At 38.9% G+C, this 18,327-nt stretch overlaps 1 protein-coding gene across 1 annotated transcript in view; it reads left to right on the top strand.

Moving 5' to 3' along the window:
• Window positions 1-18,029, top strand: part of LOC109910960 (protein phosphatase 1, regulatory subunit 21) — a 40,000-nt gene extending 21,971 nt beyond the window's left edge. Inside the window, exons 5-11 of the mRNA XM_048600716.1 lie at window positions 1,176-1,340; window positions 5,207-5,265; window positions 5,360-5,454; window positions 7,787-7,839; window positions 12,596-12,745; window positions 17,738-17,839; window positions 17,937-18,029. Coding sequence (XP_048456673.1) covers window positions 1,176-1,340; window positions 5,207-5,265; window positions 5,360-5,454; window positions 7,787-7,839; window positions 12,596-12,745; window positions 17,738-17,839; window positions 17,937-18,029 — 717 coding nt within the window. The remainder of the gene's footprint in view (window positions 1-1,175; window positions 1,341-5,206; window positions 5,266-5,359; window positions 5,455-7,786; window positions 7,840-12,595; window positions 12,746-17,737; window positions 17,840-17,936) is intronic.
• The last annotated feature ends 298 nt before the right edge of the window (window positions 18,030-18,327 follow it).

The following is an 18,327-nucleotide window of genomic DNA, read 5'->3' as shown; positions in this document are numbered from 1 at the left end:
CAAACTCCACGCAGACAGTCACCCGAGGGTGGAATTCAACCCGGGTCCCTGGCGCTGTGAGGCAGCAGTGCTAACCACTGTGCCACCCCCTGCAACATAACTTACTTGGCAAACCTGACCAGTTTGCAAGGGCTTTTCCTAAAATGTTTCAAATCAGGTTGGTGGTTGCAAAGTTTGTGTGCACTGTAATTACTTTTTTTTTTGGGAGAGCGTGGGTCTAGGTTGTCTTTTGCCAATACGTCTAGTATGTTTAGGTACATAAGTTTTGCCAGGAGAGATACCAGAGATGCCAATGGTGTCCTGTTTCAAGGCAGTTGTTTTCTGCTGAGGAGGAGGAAGGGACACCAAGGTCTGTATCAAATGAGCTAGATGAATTATTGTTATGTAGTTGGATCAACTGTTCACGTGGACGTTATCCTAAAGAACTTCCTTGCTTACTTTCATTTTGGTCTTTGTGTAATGGTTACAGAAATTGCAGGGTGGCTATATTGATACATTAAGAAGTTGAAACATACAATCTGACTTTCATCTGTGAATTATTATAGCAGTTACTCGTCTAAGGCATACAATATTGATTTTTTTTTTGTTTGATAGCTTTTTGAACATCTTTACCTTGGTGAGTAGCACTTGTACAGATTCTTGTCATTGAGTTTTTTCAGGTTTAAAGCATTGGGCATCAAAGGTCACAGTTGAATGGAACCTTCACGCAAACTTCAGGAGCTTAAAAAATAATTGGAGCACTTTATTTTGGAGTTATGTTTAATACATAACTCACTGTAACAGGACAAGATTGTTTCAAACAATTTGAAAGAATTGGGACCAAAAAAGGTGTGCAGCTCGTCTGTTTCTATATCAATAATTGAGAACATGTTGAGTTTCTTTTACTCATTCATTGGATGTGGACTTTACTGTCCGGGGCCAGAATTTATTGCCTGCCCCTAGTGAGCTGCCTTCTAAAGCCAATGCAGTCCATTTGCTGTAAGGAAACTCTCAATGTCCATCAGCGGGGTGGGGAATTCAAGGATTTTGACCAAGCGACAATGAGTAACAGCAATATATTTCCAAGTGAGGATGTTGAATGGTTTGGAGGGGAACTTGCAGGTAATGGTGTTAAGCCAACCCATGCAATCTCAGTATCTATGTTTGAGACTTTATTTTGTATTTTTTTTGTACAGATACAAGAAGCACAAGCGAAACACAAGCAAACAGAAACTGACTTCAGGGAACGATTACTGGTACTAGAGAAAGATGCTATGCAACATGAAGCTGTGATTGACACCTTGAAGAAGAAGTACATGGACACCATAGAAAAACTTCAAAATGACAAAGCAAATTTAGAGGTTAGACATCTTGTCACTTTGAGGGGTGAACTTTCACCTTCAAGTATCCTTCTTATTCTATGCACTCCCTTCTCTTTATTTTCATGTGCTAGCTGGGAATGAATTGGTGTACAGAACTGTAAGGCAGCCTTATTTGCTTTTTCCACACTTGAAGAAAGCATTCGAGCAAAACTTTTTTTTACACTGTTGCAAATTGGTACCTGAAATGACATCAAAATCTCTGCCCCCTCTCTCCCTCGCTCCCCCCCCGCTGGCCCTGGCACCCCCCAGCTCGCTCTCCCCATTCCCTGCCCACCCCTCTTTACCCCTACCCCATCTGCAGCACATATACGATTCTTCTCGTAGCTATAATCAGTTCTGAAGAAGGGTCACTGAATAAAAGCATTAACTCTTCCTTTTCTCCACAGATGCTGCCAGACTGGAGTTTTCCCAGCAATTTCTGTTTTTGTTTGTTCTCAAAGCATTGAGCTCTTGTTTCCAAGTAACTGCAGAAGGAGCACACCTATAATTTACAGAATGATGTAGGGCTGAAGAATGAAAGATTTTTACTTTCTACCGTATTAAACATCTATTTTTAGAACGTTCACCAATGTAGGCCAATACAGCTTTTGTTGATTAAGTGTTAAATCAGTTCCTAACTGGGCAAAATACTAAACCACTTATAAAAGTCAAATAAATGCCTGTAAATTAAAGCATTCATATTTTAATGTCCATTGTGAAGCTAGTAAGACCATAAAGCGTAGGATTGGAAGTAGGCCGTTCATTCTATCGGCTCTGCTTTGATTATTTAATGAGATCATGGCTGATCCAATAATCCTCAATTCCACTTTCCTGCCTTTTCTCCATAACCCTTGACTTGCTTGCTGATTAAACATCTATTTGCCTTAGTCTTGAAGATACATAATAATCCAGCCTCAACCGGCATCTGTGGTTTAAAAGGGTTCCCAGATTCACTACACTTGGGGACGAAATTTCTTCTTGTCTGTCTTGAATGTGCAGTTCCTTGTTCTGAGATTATGCCCTCTGGCCGTAGACTCTCCCACGAGGGGAAACAGCCTTTTAGATGCCTACCCTGTCAAGTCCCCTAAGATTCTTGTCATTTCAATAAGGTCACCTCTCATTCTTCTAAACTCCAATGTGTACAGGCTGAACCTACTCAATGTCTCCACATAAGACAGTACACCATACTTGTTATTACCCGAGTGAACTTTGAACTTTGAGGACTGCTTCCAGTGTCAATTTATCTTCGCTTGGATAAGGGGCCCAGAATTGTTCACATTATTCAAGCAACTATCTGACTAGTGCCTTGTATAATTTTAGCAAAATCTCCCTACTTTTGTATTCCATTCCCTTTGAAATAAAGGCTGACATTCTGTTTGCCTTACCTATTCCCCATTGAACTTAGATGCTAGCCTTTTGTGATTCATTGACAAGGACTCGCAAATCCCTCTGTGCTATAGCTGTCTGCAGTCTTTTTCCATTTAAATCAATTCAGCTCCTTCATTCTTCCTGCCAAAGTGCATTACCTCATGTTTTCCCACATTATATTCCCTATTTTCTGCGTGCTTGCTTTTACCTATGTCCATCTACAAACTGTCATCCTCACCTTCCCATCCAATTTTCTGCAAACTTTGCTTCAGAGCGCATCCGTTAATTGTGGTTTTAAGTTTCACAGTCCACAAATCTTGTCATTATGTCAACGCTCAATAATTGAAAGTTGATATATTACTTCCTTTTAAAATACTTTCATGATTATAAATCAGTTTTTTTTTAAAAGTTAGTAAAGAATGTCAGGCCCAGTAGCCCCATCCCATTCAGGAAATAGGGCATAATGGTCTTCCTGTTAGTCAGGTGATCTCCTTGGAGAGGTGAAAATCTCAAGACAGGAAAGGGTTTATTCCTTATTGGAATAGAGCAAGGTTCCAGGATACAGCAGTAACCTGTAACTCCTTGCAATCAAGCCATCTTGCATATAATTAGATTTTTACTTTTCACTCGGCAACCTTTTGAAGAAGTACATGAATACACTGCAGCTGTGAGCTATGGTAGTTGTTTCCAAGGGTGGAGTGGTGGGGAAGTGACTCTTAAAATTTATTTCTGGCATTCAGTGTCCCTATTTGTTAGTGAATATTTTATATGCATTACATGTCCTATCAACCTTACTCATATCTGATAAGATGTGACTGAGACATATCGTTTCTTTGTTTCATAAACTTCAGTTATATACTCTGTGTTCATTTCTCCAATAAAAACGACTAACATTTGGACCTGTCCTCTGAACCCAGAACTTTTTACGTTGTATCATTATGGGTGCCTGTCTTTGCCCTCCAGACATTGGAATTTTCTCATTGTGCCTAATTTTCTGACCTACAAACGGTGCTTAAATATAGGTAAACTTTGTTTAGCCTAAATATAAGAAGAAAATCTTATGATTTTTAACCAACGGATTGGTTTTAAAAAAAAAGCTATATCCAGTTCTCAATGCAATGACCTGACTTCAGTTTCAGAGATTCTGAAAATGTGTTGAATTTCAAATATAGGTCATCAACGAAAATCTGTATTTCACACCTTTTTAATGTAGGCAAATATTCAAGGTCCTTCGCAGCTGAAGGATTTGATTAAAAAATCAAATATGGTATGCAGTAATGCAAAAGTTGGTCAGAGGTGAATTTTAAGCATCAGTACTAACGGTGGAGAGACAGAACGTTCAGCAGTGATTTTAATCACTGATTTTGATCAGTGCTAACCGCCACTCCCACCCTCGCCCCCCCCACCCCCCTCCCCCCCTTGCCCACCCCCCCCCCCCCCCCCCCCTTTACCACCACCGCATCCCCCATTTCCAGCATCTGTAGTATTTTACTTGGAATTACTGGATGCACAAGAGGGTGGGATTGTGGAGCATACAAAATCACAGAGGGATCACAGACGGGACAGCAGTGGAATATTGCATAGTATTTATACAAATGGTCCTTTTCAGGTGTGGCTAAAACATGGATCAAAGCTCCAAATGAAGAGCTGAGGCAGTAACAGAAATGTTGCAGAAGTGAAAGTAAATAGCCTTTATGATGGAGATAAACTTGAGCAATTTAATTGAATCTAAACAAACAACTTGAGGTACTGGTGAGAGATGCAGAGAGATGAAGTTAATGATAAGGGTGTTATTGTATGCCACATCTTAAGATGCCTTTAGCATGACCATTAAAATATTTTACCTGAAGAAAATTCCAGCTCCTCTGAAGAATTATGTTGGCCAATCAATATGACAATTAAGTTTTGGAAGGGTTGGGATAATTGGCTGGGAAGGGAGAACTGTATCACGCTTGACTTCATATTTTCACATGATGCCATGAACAACACGTAGATGAAAAGGAGGATGAGGCTGTAAACTTTGGAGTTTAGGAGGAGGGGAAAAAAAAAATTATTAGAAACCTGTCATGACTGATAGGACAGGTAACAGTGAAGCCAGTAAAAGGCAGACCCACTGAGCTGCAGTAAAGGGATAACTTTTAAAGAGGTTTGTGAGGTGTTATTGAAGCTTGTAGAGATAACTGAGAAAGGAATTTGACAATAACGAGATGTCGTTTGTGACTTCGGAGCAGTTTCGTGATCATGGTGAGCAGAGTCCTGATTGTAAAATTCAAATGTGGAGTTTCTTGAAAGATAGGATATTTTTGGGAAGTAATCAACATGATTAGGGATTTTGGAGAGGAAAGCATGTTTGGAGATACAACTGTAGTTTGCAAGGGCAGGGGTTAAAGCTCACTTTTTGAAGTGATGATCAGCTGTTTGTGCAGGTGGATTTTTTTTAAGTTTGGCTTTGGAAAAGATTCATGAACATTTTCAAAAAGGTACAATATTTCTCACAGGTGAAATCACACTCATTGGAGAGAGAAGCAAAGGACTGTAGGCTTCGGACAGAAGAATGGTAAGACAGTTATGACTTGTGCTGTATTACTTGTTGCTGACAAATTTGCATTGAACATTGTGAAACACTTAATATTTCATATTTCTCAATGCAGCCAGCAACAGCTAAAGAATATCCATACTGATCTGAGTAGCCGATTAGACCAGTCAATAAGTATTATTCAAGACAAAGTGCCATTTAATGATACAAGTGAGTATGACTACTTCCTGTGCAATTCGGCAATTTTAATGGATCCCAAGACATGAGTTAGTTTCAACAAGAATGTGGTTGTGAATTTTACTCCCATTGTGTTAAATTAATTATAAAGCTCTCGTGGCCATTAACTTTCTTATGGGAAAATCTTTTTTTCAATCTCACCACCTCTATAGAGTTCCACTATTTTTAAACAGTTATTGGTAGGTTATTAAAGGCAGATGAATAAAATGAAAATATTTAAACTGTCATGTACTAGAAATGGAGACCTGCAATTTCAAAAAGTAAAATTATTTTTACACCTGTCTGTTCCATTACTGCCACCTCAAACTGATATTTCTGCAAACATTGCTCCAAAGACTGATCTCCAAACCCAGTTCAAGCATTAAGACTTGTCCCATGCTAGCAACCCGTGGTGTGATTCGTCAAGTATAACACATTCATGATTACTATGAATGCTCATTCCAAAACCTACCTCTTAACTTTGAACCAGGCGACATGTTTATTCAGTGACCATTATAGGTAAATCACAATGTAAATTAGGAATCCAAGTGAATATGATCAAGAGCTCTGGTATTTTAGAGAAAAAGGGGGTTTTCACATTGAATTAACTGAAAAATTATTGAAAATTTGTCTTTTTGTCTGGAATTATAAAATGTTAATTGCTTTCCCTTCCACAGCTGGTTAAAAGAGAGGCTCTTTGAAAGCTACAGAATAATTAAATCAATTTTTTTGCCTTATATAAAATATTAAACATCACTTTCTTTTCCTGATCCAGTTTGTCTCTGTCTCTGTGGCCACATAAGATGTAAACTGTTCATTTGCCTTACATTCTTAGTTAAGCCCAATCATGCACTTAGCTGATGTCCATACATTTCCACTTTACCAGCAGGGGTTAAAGTGCTGCCCTTATTCTTAGCTGATATTGGCATGTATTTTTTAAATAGGGACTACTAAATAGTGACCAAGCTCACAAACATGGACATTTTATCTTCAGTACTAAAGGGCACTGAAACTAATCATGCCTTTTCCTGTGTTGAAATGAAATAATGTAGTACAGCCAAGGGAATAAAACCTTGGGACAATTGTGATCAGTCTGCCTTAGCCATTTATAGATTTCTGAGGTCAAATACTAGATTTGACTTATAAAAACATCTGGATTTGATAATTATTCCAATGTTGAATGGGGACAGATGAGTAAGCATTCTGCTTTGTTTTGTATCTTGTAAAAACAGTTCTCTGCATACAATTCTAAAAATGTAAATTACTGATAAGTTCTCTTAGCATGCTGGGTGTACTGTTTGGTTATTGCGTGATTATCAGCCTTGCAAGGTTGTTATTTGATTTTGGAATAGTACTGAGTTGAACATCAGTTCAGTGATCGTGATGAAATCCCTACCTAAATGTTTTGGGCTTGGGAAAATCTATTTTTGGAACAGAACCTTTTTGTTTGGAGTCTAGTTGCTTATGTTTATTGATTGAGTTGAGTGATAAAAACATTTAATGGTGAGGGGTTGGTTGTCGAATGGATTCTGGCTGAAGCATTGCCATGAAGAAAGCAACCAGGAACTATAGGCTCCCCGTGCTTTCAGGTAATTCAAAAACAAGTCCCTGCTTATCAAATTATGTGAGCCGAAGTGATTATTTTAATTTGATTGTTAGTGTAGCTATTAGCATGTTCAGGAGTGCTGCTCAAGCACAGAATTATATCTAACAGTAGATGTGTCATTTTGGGTTTTACAAGCACAAGCTAGTTGAGTATGGTCTGTAAATTGCCCATTCTAACCAACCAATGGAAAATGTTGTATTTGATCAGCCAGTCATGTGAGGCCTAAGTACCTGGCATCACACTGGCACTCAGGTGTATATACATATTGCTTATTTGCATGTTAATCATCTTTTTGGACTGATGATAGCATCTTGTTAGTGGAAAATACCAGTCGCCACTGCATAACATCAGCAGGAAATGGCTTGCTTAACTTACCTTTAGATGTTCTGAAATATTTGTGTTTTGAGGATACTTTGAGTAGACCAGGTACTTATCAGGTCTGAAAGCAGCTTTTGGCATAATTGTGAGTTTGTGAAGTATATGGTGAATAATGATCTGATCAGGATAGCCATTTTTCTGCACTATAGCTTTCGTATCTGCTGTCTAATGCAGTGGACAGACCTGTTCTTATTTGTATTCTTCACAGCAGTGATAAATTTTCAAGTTAATCATTTGGATTGTCAGGGTTGCAGATGGAAATTTAGAGTGCCCTTCAACTGTTTTCATTGTGTTTTTTTGGATGCTTAAAGTCTCCTCATCCAGTGTCTCATTTCTATGTAGGATTTGCAGAATACAGTGTATTGGATGTACCTGTACACGATAGAAGGCATCAGGTGAGTAACCCAGAAATGGTCAAAAAAATTAATTGTTGCACCTAAAATAAATTTTAAATCTACAGTTTACTAAGTGCTTTACAACATCTCTTTAAAATGTTGTTGTTTTTTTTAAACAAATATAAATCCAAGTGTTTTAAAACCTTTAAAAGCAGTGCATAGTATTCTTTTGAAAAAATGCAATTATTAGAGCAGACTGAATAATTTTGAGTTTGAAAAATGGTGAAATAGTCTAATTTTGCTAACTGACCCTTAGTTTACTTTTTCATGTTAATGAAAAGGTTTCTACTTGGTATTTCTCATCTCCAGTTGGTTGATGTTCAATACAAGATTTTGTGATTAACTTACCTCTCATAATTGAATGATTATTACTTTGACAATCTAGGCTGGACCTGTGCTTTGTTGATAGTATTCTTAATCACCAATCATTTTTGTTCATTAAAATGTCCTCCCTATTATTGAGAAAAACAAAGAAGTGCTCCTGTTTCCTGCGTTTGAATGACAAAAATGAAATTCTGGAACTGGTTTTATGCTCAATGACAAGAACTAGCATTTTTCGAGCGTCTGTTACGGCCAACCAGTTCCTTTTTATTCTTTTGTGGGAAATGTGCTGATAGTTTACAGCTGACATAGCAATGTGTTGGACTTGAATCAGATCTGAAAACTCCAGCCAATATGGCTTTGAACATATGTTTCCTCCATAGTTTAGGCAACAAAAAATATACTTCATTGGAGCTAGATAAACAATATAGGGGCATCTGAAAATGAGGCCTAGCATTACAGTGGTGTGTATGTAATTCGAGAAATAACTGTACCAATTGCATAAGTGGCATGTAAAAAAAAAAATTTGATGACAAATGAAAGTAATGATTTTTTTTTTTATATAGAGGGGAATCAACCTGGCCTTGGTGTTACTAAAATTCTGATCCGTTCATGTCCTGTCATAACTTGGCTTATCTACAGTTTTGATGACTTGGATTTTGTAGTCAGCTGCAAGGCAGAAGCATTTGTTGCTGACTGGGTTTACATGTTCGCTTTGCCCTTTCTGTAAGGTGGAGCAATAATTTGCCGACCTAGCTGCAGCACAGATAATGCAGTGAGGTGTGTAGAGGAAGCCTGGTGATGAGAAGCAATTTGTGTGAAGTGATGATCCATTTGACATCACAAGCTGAAGACCACTTGGTCTACTCTCAGCTGAATGAGAAAGAACAATTTTTTAATCCATTACTAAATGTCCTTTTTTTTTGGCAACGGCTTATACTATATAAGAGATGTAGGAGTGCAGATGCATACTTCCTTGAAAGTGGAGTCACAGGTAGACACAGTGGTGAAGAAGGCATTTGGCACACTTGCCTTCATTGATTATAACAATGAGTACAAGAGTTGGGATGTCATGTTGCGGCTGTACGGAACATTTTTGGAATACTGCGTACAATTCTGGTTGCTCTTCTATAAGAAGGATGCTGTTAAACTTGAGAGAGTGCAGAAAAGATTTACAAGGTTGTTGCCAGGGTTGGAAGGTTTGAGCTATTTGGAGAGGCTAAATAGGCTGGGCTTTTATCCCCCGAAATGTCAGAGGCTGAGGGGTGACCTTATAAGAGGTTTATAAAATCAGGAGAGGTGTGGATAGGGTGAATAGCCAAGGTCTTTTTTTCCATAGTGTAGGGGAGTCTACAACTAGAATGCATAGGTTTAAGGTAAGAGGGGAAAGATTTTAAAAAGATCCTGAGGGACACCTTTTTCATACATAGGGTGGTCTGTGTATGGAATGACCTGCCACAGGAAGTGGTGGAGGCTGGTATGATTAGAATATTTAAAAGGCATCTGGATGGGTATATGAATACAAATGGTTTTGAGGGATATAGGCCAAATGCTGGCAAATGGTACTAGGTCAGATTGGGATGTCTGGTCAGCACGGATAGGTTGGACCAAAGGGTCTGTTTCTGTGCAGTATGACTGTGACTCTATGACTCTAGCTGTCCCAGCCCTCAAACATCTGTGTTTACCACTATTGGGACCTTTATAATCTGGGTTATTAATTTGGATTAAGATATTCCATATTTCTCAAGAATCCTTACAGTGAGGAAGTTTCTTTCAATCTGCTGAGCAGAATGCGGTTGTAATCATTTTGGTGACTCTTGTCACAATTGTTAGTGTGAACCACCAGTTTCAATAGGCATTCCAAAAAGTCTTGTGCAGCAGCACTTGACTGAGAACTAGAGCTGTATCAATAATGTAACTGCAGAAAACAATCATGAATACCTTTTTTGCTTTCCTTTACACTCTTCCCACTTGAATGACCTCCTGGACCATGGTGCTATGAGTAATTACTCATCCACCCTGCAGTACTGGTTCTCATCTGCACCAGTGGTGGGTACCTAATATCCTTGTTCAAAATCAAGGACTGAGACCCTTTCATTGCAATAATCCAGGTTGAATGTGATCACTTGACAGTGGTCTCCAGGCTCATACCATCTGACCAATATTTGACCAACCTGAAGTTCTACTTGTGTAGCTGTCTTATGGAACAGCGTGTCCAGGTAACTCTTTCCTCTCAATCCCAATTAACTGTCAGAAGATTAGAGTTCCACAAGTTGCAAAAATTTCCAAATAATGTTGCCTGGGATTGCAGTGCACACCACAAATTCCCACGTGCCACAGTTGAGACATAACATTTTTATGTATCGTAAAACTGAACGACCTGGTTAAAATTTTTCTATTTAATCAGTTTGTTTCAGTTCTGTTGGTTATTTGGCTCATCTTATTTAATTAATTATTAACTTAAGTTACAAACTTACTGCAGTGAAATAATGAAGTTGGTTTCCTAGCTTAGAGGCATAAACACTCTCCAGCTAATTGAGTATAAAATCATCAAAAAAATCTCATTTCCCTCTGCGTTGAGTTCTCTCTTGCACCGGTCCTGACTTTAGTAATCTTTCATAATTGTTGTCTGCTCCACTGCTCTCTTCTTTCACAATTTTCCAATAGTACATTAATGTTGTGATGTTTTACATTCTAATTCTAAAAAGTGAACTTGCTCTTCTGCCTTGAGAAACAAAAATGTCTGTACAATTTTGACTATTTTGAAAATATTTCTACATTCCTGGTATTCACTGTTGCAGGATCTCCTAAAATCCAGGAGCAGTTCAGGGCTGTTTTCTGTTGGAATATTATTCAGATTGTTTTTCCAACAATTCTTCACATCTCAATCCAATTTATCTCTTAAAAGGTTTGTTTTTCTGGATGTAAACTGCATAATGAATATCTATCTACAGTGAAGACTGATGCAAAGTATTTATTCAACTCCTTTGCTATTTCCTGGTTTCCTATTCTTGTTTCCCCAGATTCTTTCCCTAAATGTATGTATTGATATATCTTGATGTCCGTTTTTACATTACGTGTTATTTTACACAGTTTATTTTGTTCCTTTTTTTGTCAGAGGAAATGAGATCTTATGGAAACATGCAAGGCTTTAGGTGGCTTGATAGGTTAGATGCAGAGAGGTTGTTTCCCTTTGTTAAGAGTCTTGGACTAGAGGGTATAACCTCAGTGAGGGTTGCCCATTTAAGAGAAGAGACGAAGGAGAATTTCTTTTCCGAGAGTAACCAATTAATGGAATTCTTTACTACAGTCAATGCTGGGTCATTGAGTATATTTGAGGCTGAGATACATTTCTAATTAGTAAGGGAATTGAGGGTTATAAGGATAAAGCGGTAAGGTGGATTTGAGGATTATCAAATCAGCCGTACTTTCAATGAATGGTGGAGCAGACTGGATGGGCCAAATGGCCCACTTCCGCTCCTACATCTCGATCCCCTGGCTAAAATGTTGCTACAATTGTGTCTGCTTCTCCTTTCAATTTGATGTTATTCATAACTTTCTTGGTTATCTTGATCTGTCCCCTTCCTATAATCCTCCTTGTTCACTGGGATATATTTTTGTGTTGAGTCATGAACTATTTCTGTAAACATCTGATACTGTTCATCGACAGTCTTTCCTGCTAACCTCTTTTCCCAGTCCACTCCAGCCAACTCTTCCCTCATTTATTTGTAAGTATCCTTATTTAAATTTAGCATAGTTGTTTCAAACTCAAGTTTATCCCTGTCAAATTGAATACAAAATTCTACCATGTTGTTGTCACTGTTTACTTAGAGATCATTGACTCTTGAGATCATTTATTAAATCTACTTTATTACACATTACTAGATCCAAAATAGCCTGATTCCTGGTTGGATCCACAATGTTGTAAGAACCTGTCTCATGTACACTGATTTGTTCTTCATGGCTGCCTCTGCTAATTTGATTTTCCTTACATGCAGATTAAAGGCATCCATGATTAAGTGCAGCCTTTTTTTTTCCCTGCCATCATTTTCTCCTGATTTATTGTCTGTCTGACAGTAAAGCTACTGTTTTGGGGCGTTTTAGATGACCCCCCCCCCCCCCCCACCCTTGTTATTTCTTCTCAACCTCCACCCATATGGAAGCTACCTCTTCCAATTAAGGACATTTGTTCTATTTATACCATCTTGTACTAATAAAGTACTAGCCTTTCCTTCCTGCCCACCTAAAGCAATCACATATCCGTTAATATTTAGTTCCCAGCTTTAATTTCCCCCTAACCATGTCTCTGTGATAGCCGTCCCCAAAGATCATACTCTTCAATGTGTATTTGCACCGTTAGTTCATTGTGCTTACATAGTGCTATGTAAAACGAATGGCCATGCTATATTCCGCACTGAACTGTGTTGACTTTCAGCTGAAAGCTCGTGATGTTAGTGGACAGGCACTGGCTTTCCTTCAAGATTTGGTTGGAGCATTGCTAAATCTTCATACTTACACGGAGCAAAGAATTCAGATCTATCCCATTGACTCTGCGACAGACACTATATCTCCACTGAACCAAAAGGTATGTTTCACTATGTATTGGAAAATTTGTTACTACTAATGGGAAATATGGCAACGCTAATGTATCGCCTTTATACTGCAAGTGAAGACTTCAACCGCTGGACAATCATTTAAGTTCTACAAGTGTTTTGCACGTGTTGTATATTATTATTAACTAAGCTATAATTAAATATCTTGCTGCAGAGAGAATTATACCAAATTGCAGCATCAGGAGAGATTGTCAATGCAGTTTTTAATATTAACAGGATTAATGAGAGAGGTGTGGAATATCTAGAGAAAAATGTTCTTTTTAATATAAAGGCAGACGTTAAACATTCTGTGACAGTAAAAGAGCTGACACTGTTAACTGAAAGACAATCAGAACTCTACTATAATGCACAATCAGTGAATAAGCATTTTTGCAAGAGTTGATATTTTGTATGCACCATTTCAGAAACAGTTTTTATTGCCAAAAGGTTAGGGATCTTGTTTTAAAAACCCATGGTGTCCACTTGTAATAACAAAGTCAGTTCGTGGTTCTGATTATAATCACTTTATTCTTAAAAACAATTTATATGTGGGTGTTATTGGCACAGTACAATTGAGCATGGGCTTTTGTTCTTCTCATTGTACTAACTGATGAAGAAAATGCTTTCTTTGTCCTAAGCAAACTAGAAATTTTCTCATTGCATTACTTTTATAGCATTGCTTTGCAATCTCTGTCTAATTTTTGGTGTTTTATGTCTATCAACAGCTTTCAACCTTCACACGATTATCATTGTTGTAACAGTCATAGACTGGAAAATTATGTTGCCATAAGTTCAAGTTTCAGTTCCAAAGTCTTGCACAACAGACTGGGCAACCTTGGAAACACTAGTTGCTTCTAGGCTATTCTTTAATGTCTTGTGTGTGCAAGCACCAACATTAACACGAGTTATTCACTTTTTTCCTCTCCAATGGTCTCCAGATGGTGAATCAAATAGCCACAAATTCAGGCAGCACAGTGAAAGCCATCTGATACGGAAATGCTGCTGATGAACTTTTCAAGTTCTTTTTTCCCCCAGCATTGATCAATCTTTTGTTTTATTGGTTCTCTGACACAGTGGCTGAATATCCTGGTTTGTGAATTTAAATACTATTGTTGCAGCAGGGCCTTTGTTGAAAGTACTCTTAAGAACCATAGCACATTTCCCATTGCAATGTTTGCTGTATCAAATAATGAACCTTTTTCAGGGCAAAAGTCTGACCATTCTATGTAGTGCACAGAGATTGTGACCTTAAAAGGTTCTAAGTCTAATTGTTAAAAGCTCCCTCCATTCAATCAGGTTTGAGTTTCTGACAGACCTGGGAACCTTGCACATTTTGAGATGACACATATTTTCCAGTATTGTTTTACATCTGCAAGAAAATGCTTTTGAATGTTTTAATATATTTTCTAGTGGAGGAAGGACATTTAGAATATACACATCATAATCAAAAAATATTATAAGACTGTAGATATACAAGTGGAGTTAGGCTATTCGGTCCATCGAGTTTGCTCTGCCATTTGATCAATGCTGACAGATTCTCAACCTCCTTCTCCTGCCTTCTCCCTTTTGTATCCCTTGATCCCCTTTTAATGAAGAACTTTTCTATCTCTTTCTCTCTCAAATACATTCAATGACTTGGCCCCAGGAGTCTTCAGTGGCAATAAGTTTCAAAGATTCACCACCCTCTGGCTGAAGAAATTCCTCTTCTTCTCAGTTCTAAAGGGTCATCCCTTCACTCTCAGGCTGTGCCCTCAGGTTCTAGTCTCTCTCAGTGAAAACATCTTCTCAACGTTCATTCTAATGAGGGCTCTTAGAATATTGTAGGTTTAAATGAGTTGTCCCCTTATTCTTCTAAACTCCATTGAGTACAGACCCAGAGTCCTCAACTGCTCCTCATGACAAGCCATTCAACCCCAGAATTATTCTTGTAAACCTCTTCCGGACCGTCTCCAACGCCAGCAAGTCATTCCTTTGGATACAGAGCCCGAAATTGTTCACAATATTCCAAATGTGGTCTGACCAGTGCCTTATATAGCCTCAGCAGTATATCCCTGCTTTTGTATTCTAGCCCTCAATATGAATGCTAAGATTGCATCTGCCCTCCTATCTGCCAGCTGATTCTGCATCTTAATCTTAAGAGAATCCTGAACTAAGACTCCTCAGACCCTTTGTGCTTCAGATTTCCAAAGCCTTTCCCTTTAGAAAATGGTCTATACCCCTACTATTTCTACCAAAGTGCATAACCTCACACTTTCCCACACTGCATTCCATCTGCCACTTCTTTATCCACTCTCCTAGCCTGTCCAAGTCCTCCTTCAGCCTCTGCTTCCTCACACTACCTGTCCCTCCACCTATCTTTGTCTTTTCTGCAAAGTTGGTAACAATGCCTCCATTCCTTTGCCCAGATTTGAGTAGTTGTGGTCCCGACACTGGTCTGTTGTAGACTTCCACTAGTCATTGGCTGCTATCCTGAAAATGGCCCCTTATCTTTACTCTGTGCCTTCTGCCAGTCAGCCAGTGCTCTGCCATGCTGTCCCAAACACCTGGTCTCTTATCTTATTTAGCAGCCTACTGTGTGACATCTTACAAAAGCTTTCTGGAAATCCAAATAGAACATGTCCACTGTCTTGCTTTTGGCTAGCTTGTATGTTACTTCCTCAAAGAATTCTAACAGATTTGTTAGGTATGAGCTCCCATTGACAAAGCCCCACTGACTCAGCTCTATTTTACCCACCCACCCCACCACCTCCGCAATCTCATCCTTAATAAAGGACTTACCAATGACTGATGTCAGGCTAACTGGCCAATATTTTCCTATTTTCTGCCTTCCTCCCTTCTTAAACAGGGGTGTTACATTAGCCATTCTCTTGTGATCTGGGACTCTCCCTGACTCCGATGATTCCTGAAAGATCACCACCAATGCCTCCACAATCTCCTCTATGTCCTTCAGATCCCTGGAGTGTGGTCCATTTGGGCAGGGTGATTTATACACCTTCAGTCCTTAGTGATAACCAGTTTACTCACCTCTGCCTCCGCCTCCTGACTCTCTGGAAGTTCTGGTATGCTACTGATGTCTTCCGCCATGAAGACTGATGCAAGGTATCTATTCAGTTTGTCAACTTTTCTTTGTTCCCCACTATTATTATGATTACTACAGCCTCATTCTCCATTGGTCTGATGTCCACTCTTGCCTCTCTCTTGCAATCACTTTCTGTATTAATAGCAAGCTTACACTCATATTTTATCTTCCCCAGGCACCACCAGCAATTCTCCCCATCCCTCACTGCTTTTTTTTTTTTTAAGTTGTCCTCTGCTGGTTTTTAAAGGCTTCCAAATCCTATGGCTTCCCACTAATCTTCACCACATTATTTGCTTTTTCTTTTGCTTTTATGCTGTCCTTGACTTCCCTTGTCAGTCACGGTTGCCTCTTCCTTACTACGTTGTTTCTTCCTTGGGATGAATTTCTGCTGTGCCTCCTAAATTACCCTCAGAAACACCTGCCATTGCTGCTGCACCGTCTTCCTTGCTAGACTCCCCTTCCGATCAGCTCTGGTCTGTTCTTCCCTCATGTCTCAGTAGTTAACAATTACAATTATTGATATTACGATTGAGTAAAGATATTCCACTAACTGCAGGGTGAATTCTATCATAAGGTAGTCATGCCCCTTAGGGATTCCTTTATCTTAAGCTCCCTAATCAAGCCTGCCTCATTACATACGTCCACTTCACTAATGTCCTTTAGGGAAGGAAACTGCCATCCTTACCTGATCTGGCCTACATGTGACTCCAGACCCACAGAAATGTGGTTGACTCTTAACTGCCCTCTGGGCAATAAGTGTTGCCTAGCCAGCAATGCCCTCATTCCGTCAATGAATAAAGGATATCACCAAATACAGAATTGCCTGATCCCCCTGGTGGATTCTACCACAAGCTGCTCCAAAAAAAATCTTAGACATTCCACAAATTCCTTTGATAAAAAAGAGATAACAAGGTGTAGAGCCTGATGAACACAGCAGGCCAAGCAGCATCAGAGGAGCAGGAAAGCTGACGTTTTGGGCCTAGACCCTTCTTCACAAATTCCTTTGCTTGGGAGACACTGCCAACCTGAATTTCCCAGTTCACCTGCTTATTGAAATCCCCCATGATTATTGTAATACTGCCTTTCTTACATGCCTTTTCTATTTCCTGATTTTTTTCTGCCCCAAATCCTGACTACTGCTAGGAAACCTGCAGATGACTCCCATAACGTCTTTTCTTTCCTTGCAGTTCCTCAACTCTACCCAAACAGATTCTATGCCTTCTAACTCTTGTCACTTCTTGCAATTGATTTAATTTCATTTCTTACTAACAAGGCAACCCCACCCCATCTACCTGCCCCTTCTTTTGGCTGGGAATCCTTGGATATTCGGTTCCCATCCCCGATGTCCTTGCAGCCACGTCTTTGTGATGCACGCAACATCATGCCTGCCAATTTCAATCTGCACTACCAACTCATTTGTACACTGTGTGCATTTAGGCCTGCATTGACTGCCTCCCTTTCTCACAGTTAACCTTTTATCTGCTATGCCTGAAGTTGGATTCCTAAACCTTTCCATACTCTGTCCTATTACTTGTTCTGGAAACTTTCATAAACTCGCCTGAACCTCGCTTGACATGGCCAAATGGTTTCTTTGTGTTGAACTTTCCATTTTTCTGATGTGATTATAAAGACTGCAATTAGTTTTACTTTTACGTGGGAACAGGAGTAGGCCATTCAGCCCCTTAAGCCTGTTCCACCATTCTGTGAGATTATGGCTGATTTTTGGCCTTTGGCCCACATCCCTTAATATATAACAAAAAAAAATCAAGGATCTAAAATTAACAACTGAACAACTGCTTTTTTTTTCTGTCCCGTGTCACAATGTTTCACAGCCTTCTAAGAAAAGTGATACACTTAACTTGATATTATTTAGGATATGAAAGAAATTACTTTTCCTTTATTTCAGTTTTCTGAATACCTGCATGAAAATGCCTCTTATGTTCGTCCTCTAGAGGAAGGAATGTTGCACCTATTTGAGAGCATTACTGAAGAAACTGTTACTTCACTAGTAAGTTTGCTAAAGTTTGCTTAAATGCAGTTTTTAAATTATATTTCAGCATTCGTCTGATGTGCATATCAGGGAAAATCTGTCCCTTTTTTTTCAGGAAACTACTGTGAAGCTTAAACCATTTTCAGATGTCTTTACTACTTATGTTTGCTTCCTAAAGAAAATTCTACCATACCAGTTAAAGAGGTAAATTTTGTTTGCCATTGTAACAATGACAGTGATTTTTTTTTTTAAATGAACTGCGAATGGAGAAGCTCAATTTCAAGTTTTATACTCCAGACTTTCCAATATTTATCTAAACTGAGCTTCACTTTCATTATCGATGTGCACACTTGAGGCATCAGAAAGCTAGATTATAGAGTATTGGAGAAGGTCTTCTGCCTTGGAGAAGATGGTGGTGAGCTGCCACCTTGAAATGCTACAGTCCATGTAGGTTAGAAATTCTATCTTCAAACCGTATGTTTGTTGTTTGATGCTATTGTTGGGCT

This window comes from Rhincodon typus, chromosome 9 (genome assembly GCF_021869965.1).
Source record: "Rhincodon typus isolate 14 chromosome 9, sRhiTyp1.1, whole genome shotgun sequence".
In the NCBI taxonomy this organism is placed as follows: domain Eukaryota; kingdom Metazoa; phylum Chordata; class Chondrichthyes; order Orectolobiformes; family Rhincodontidae; genus Rhincodon; species Rhincodon typus.
Note: the sequence above shows the minus strand (reverse complement) of the source record. Positions and strands in the feature narration are given on the sequence as shown.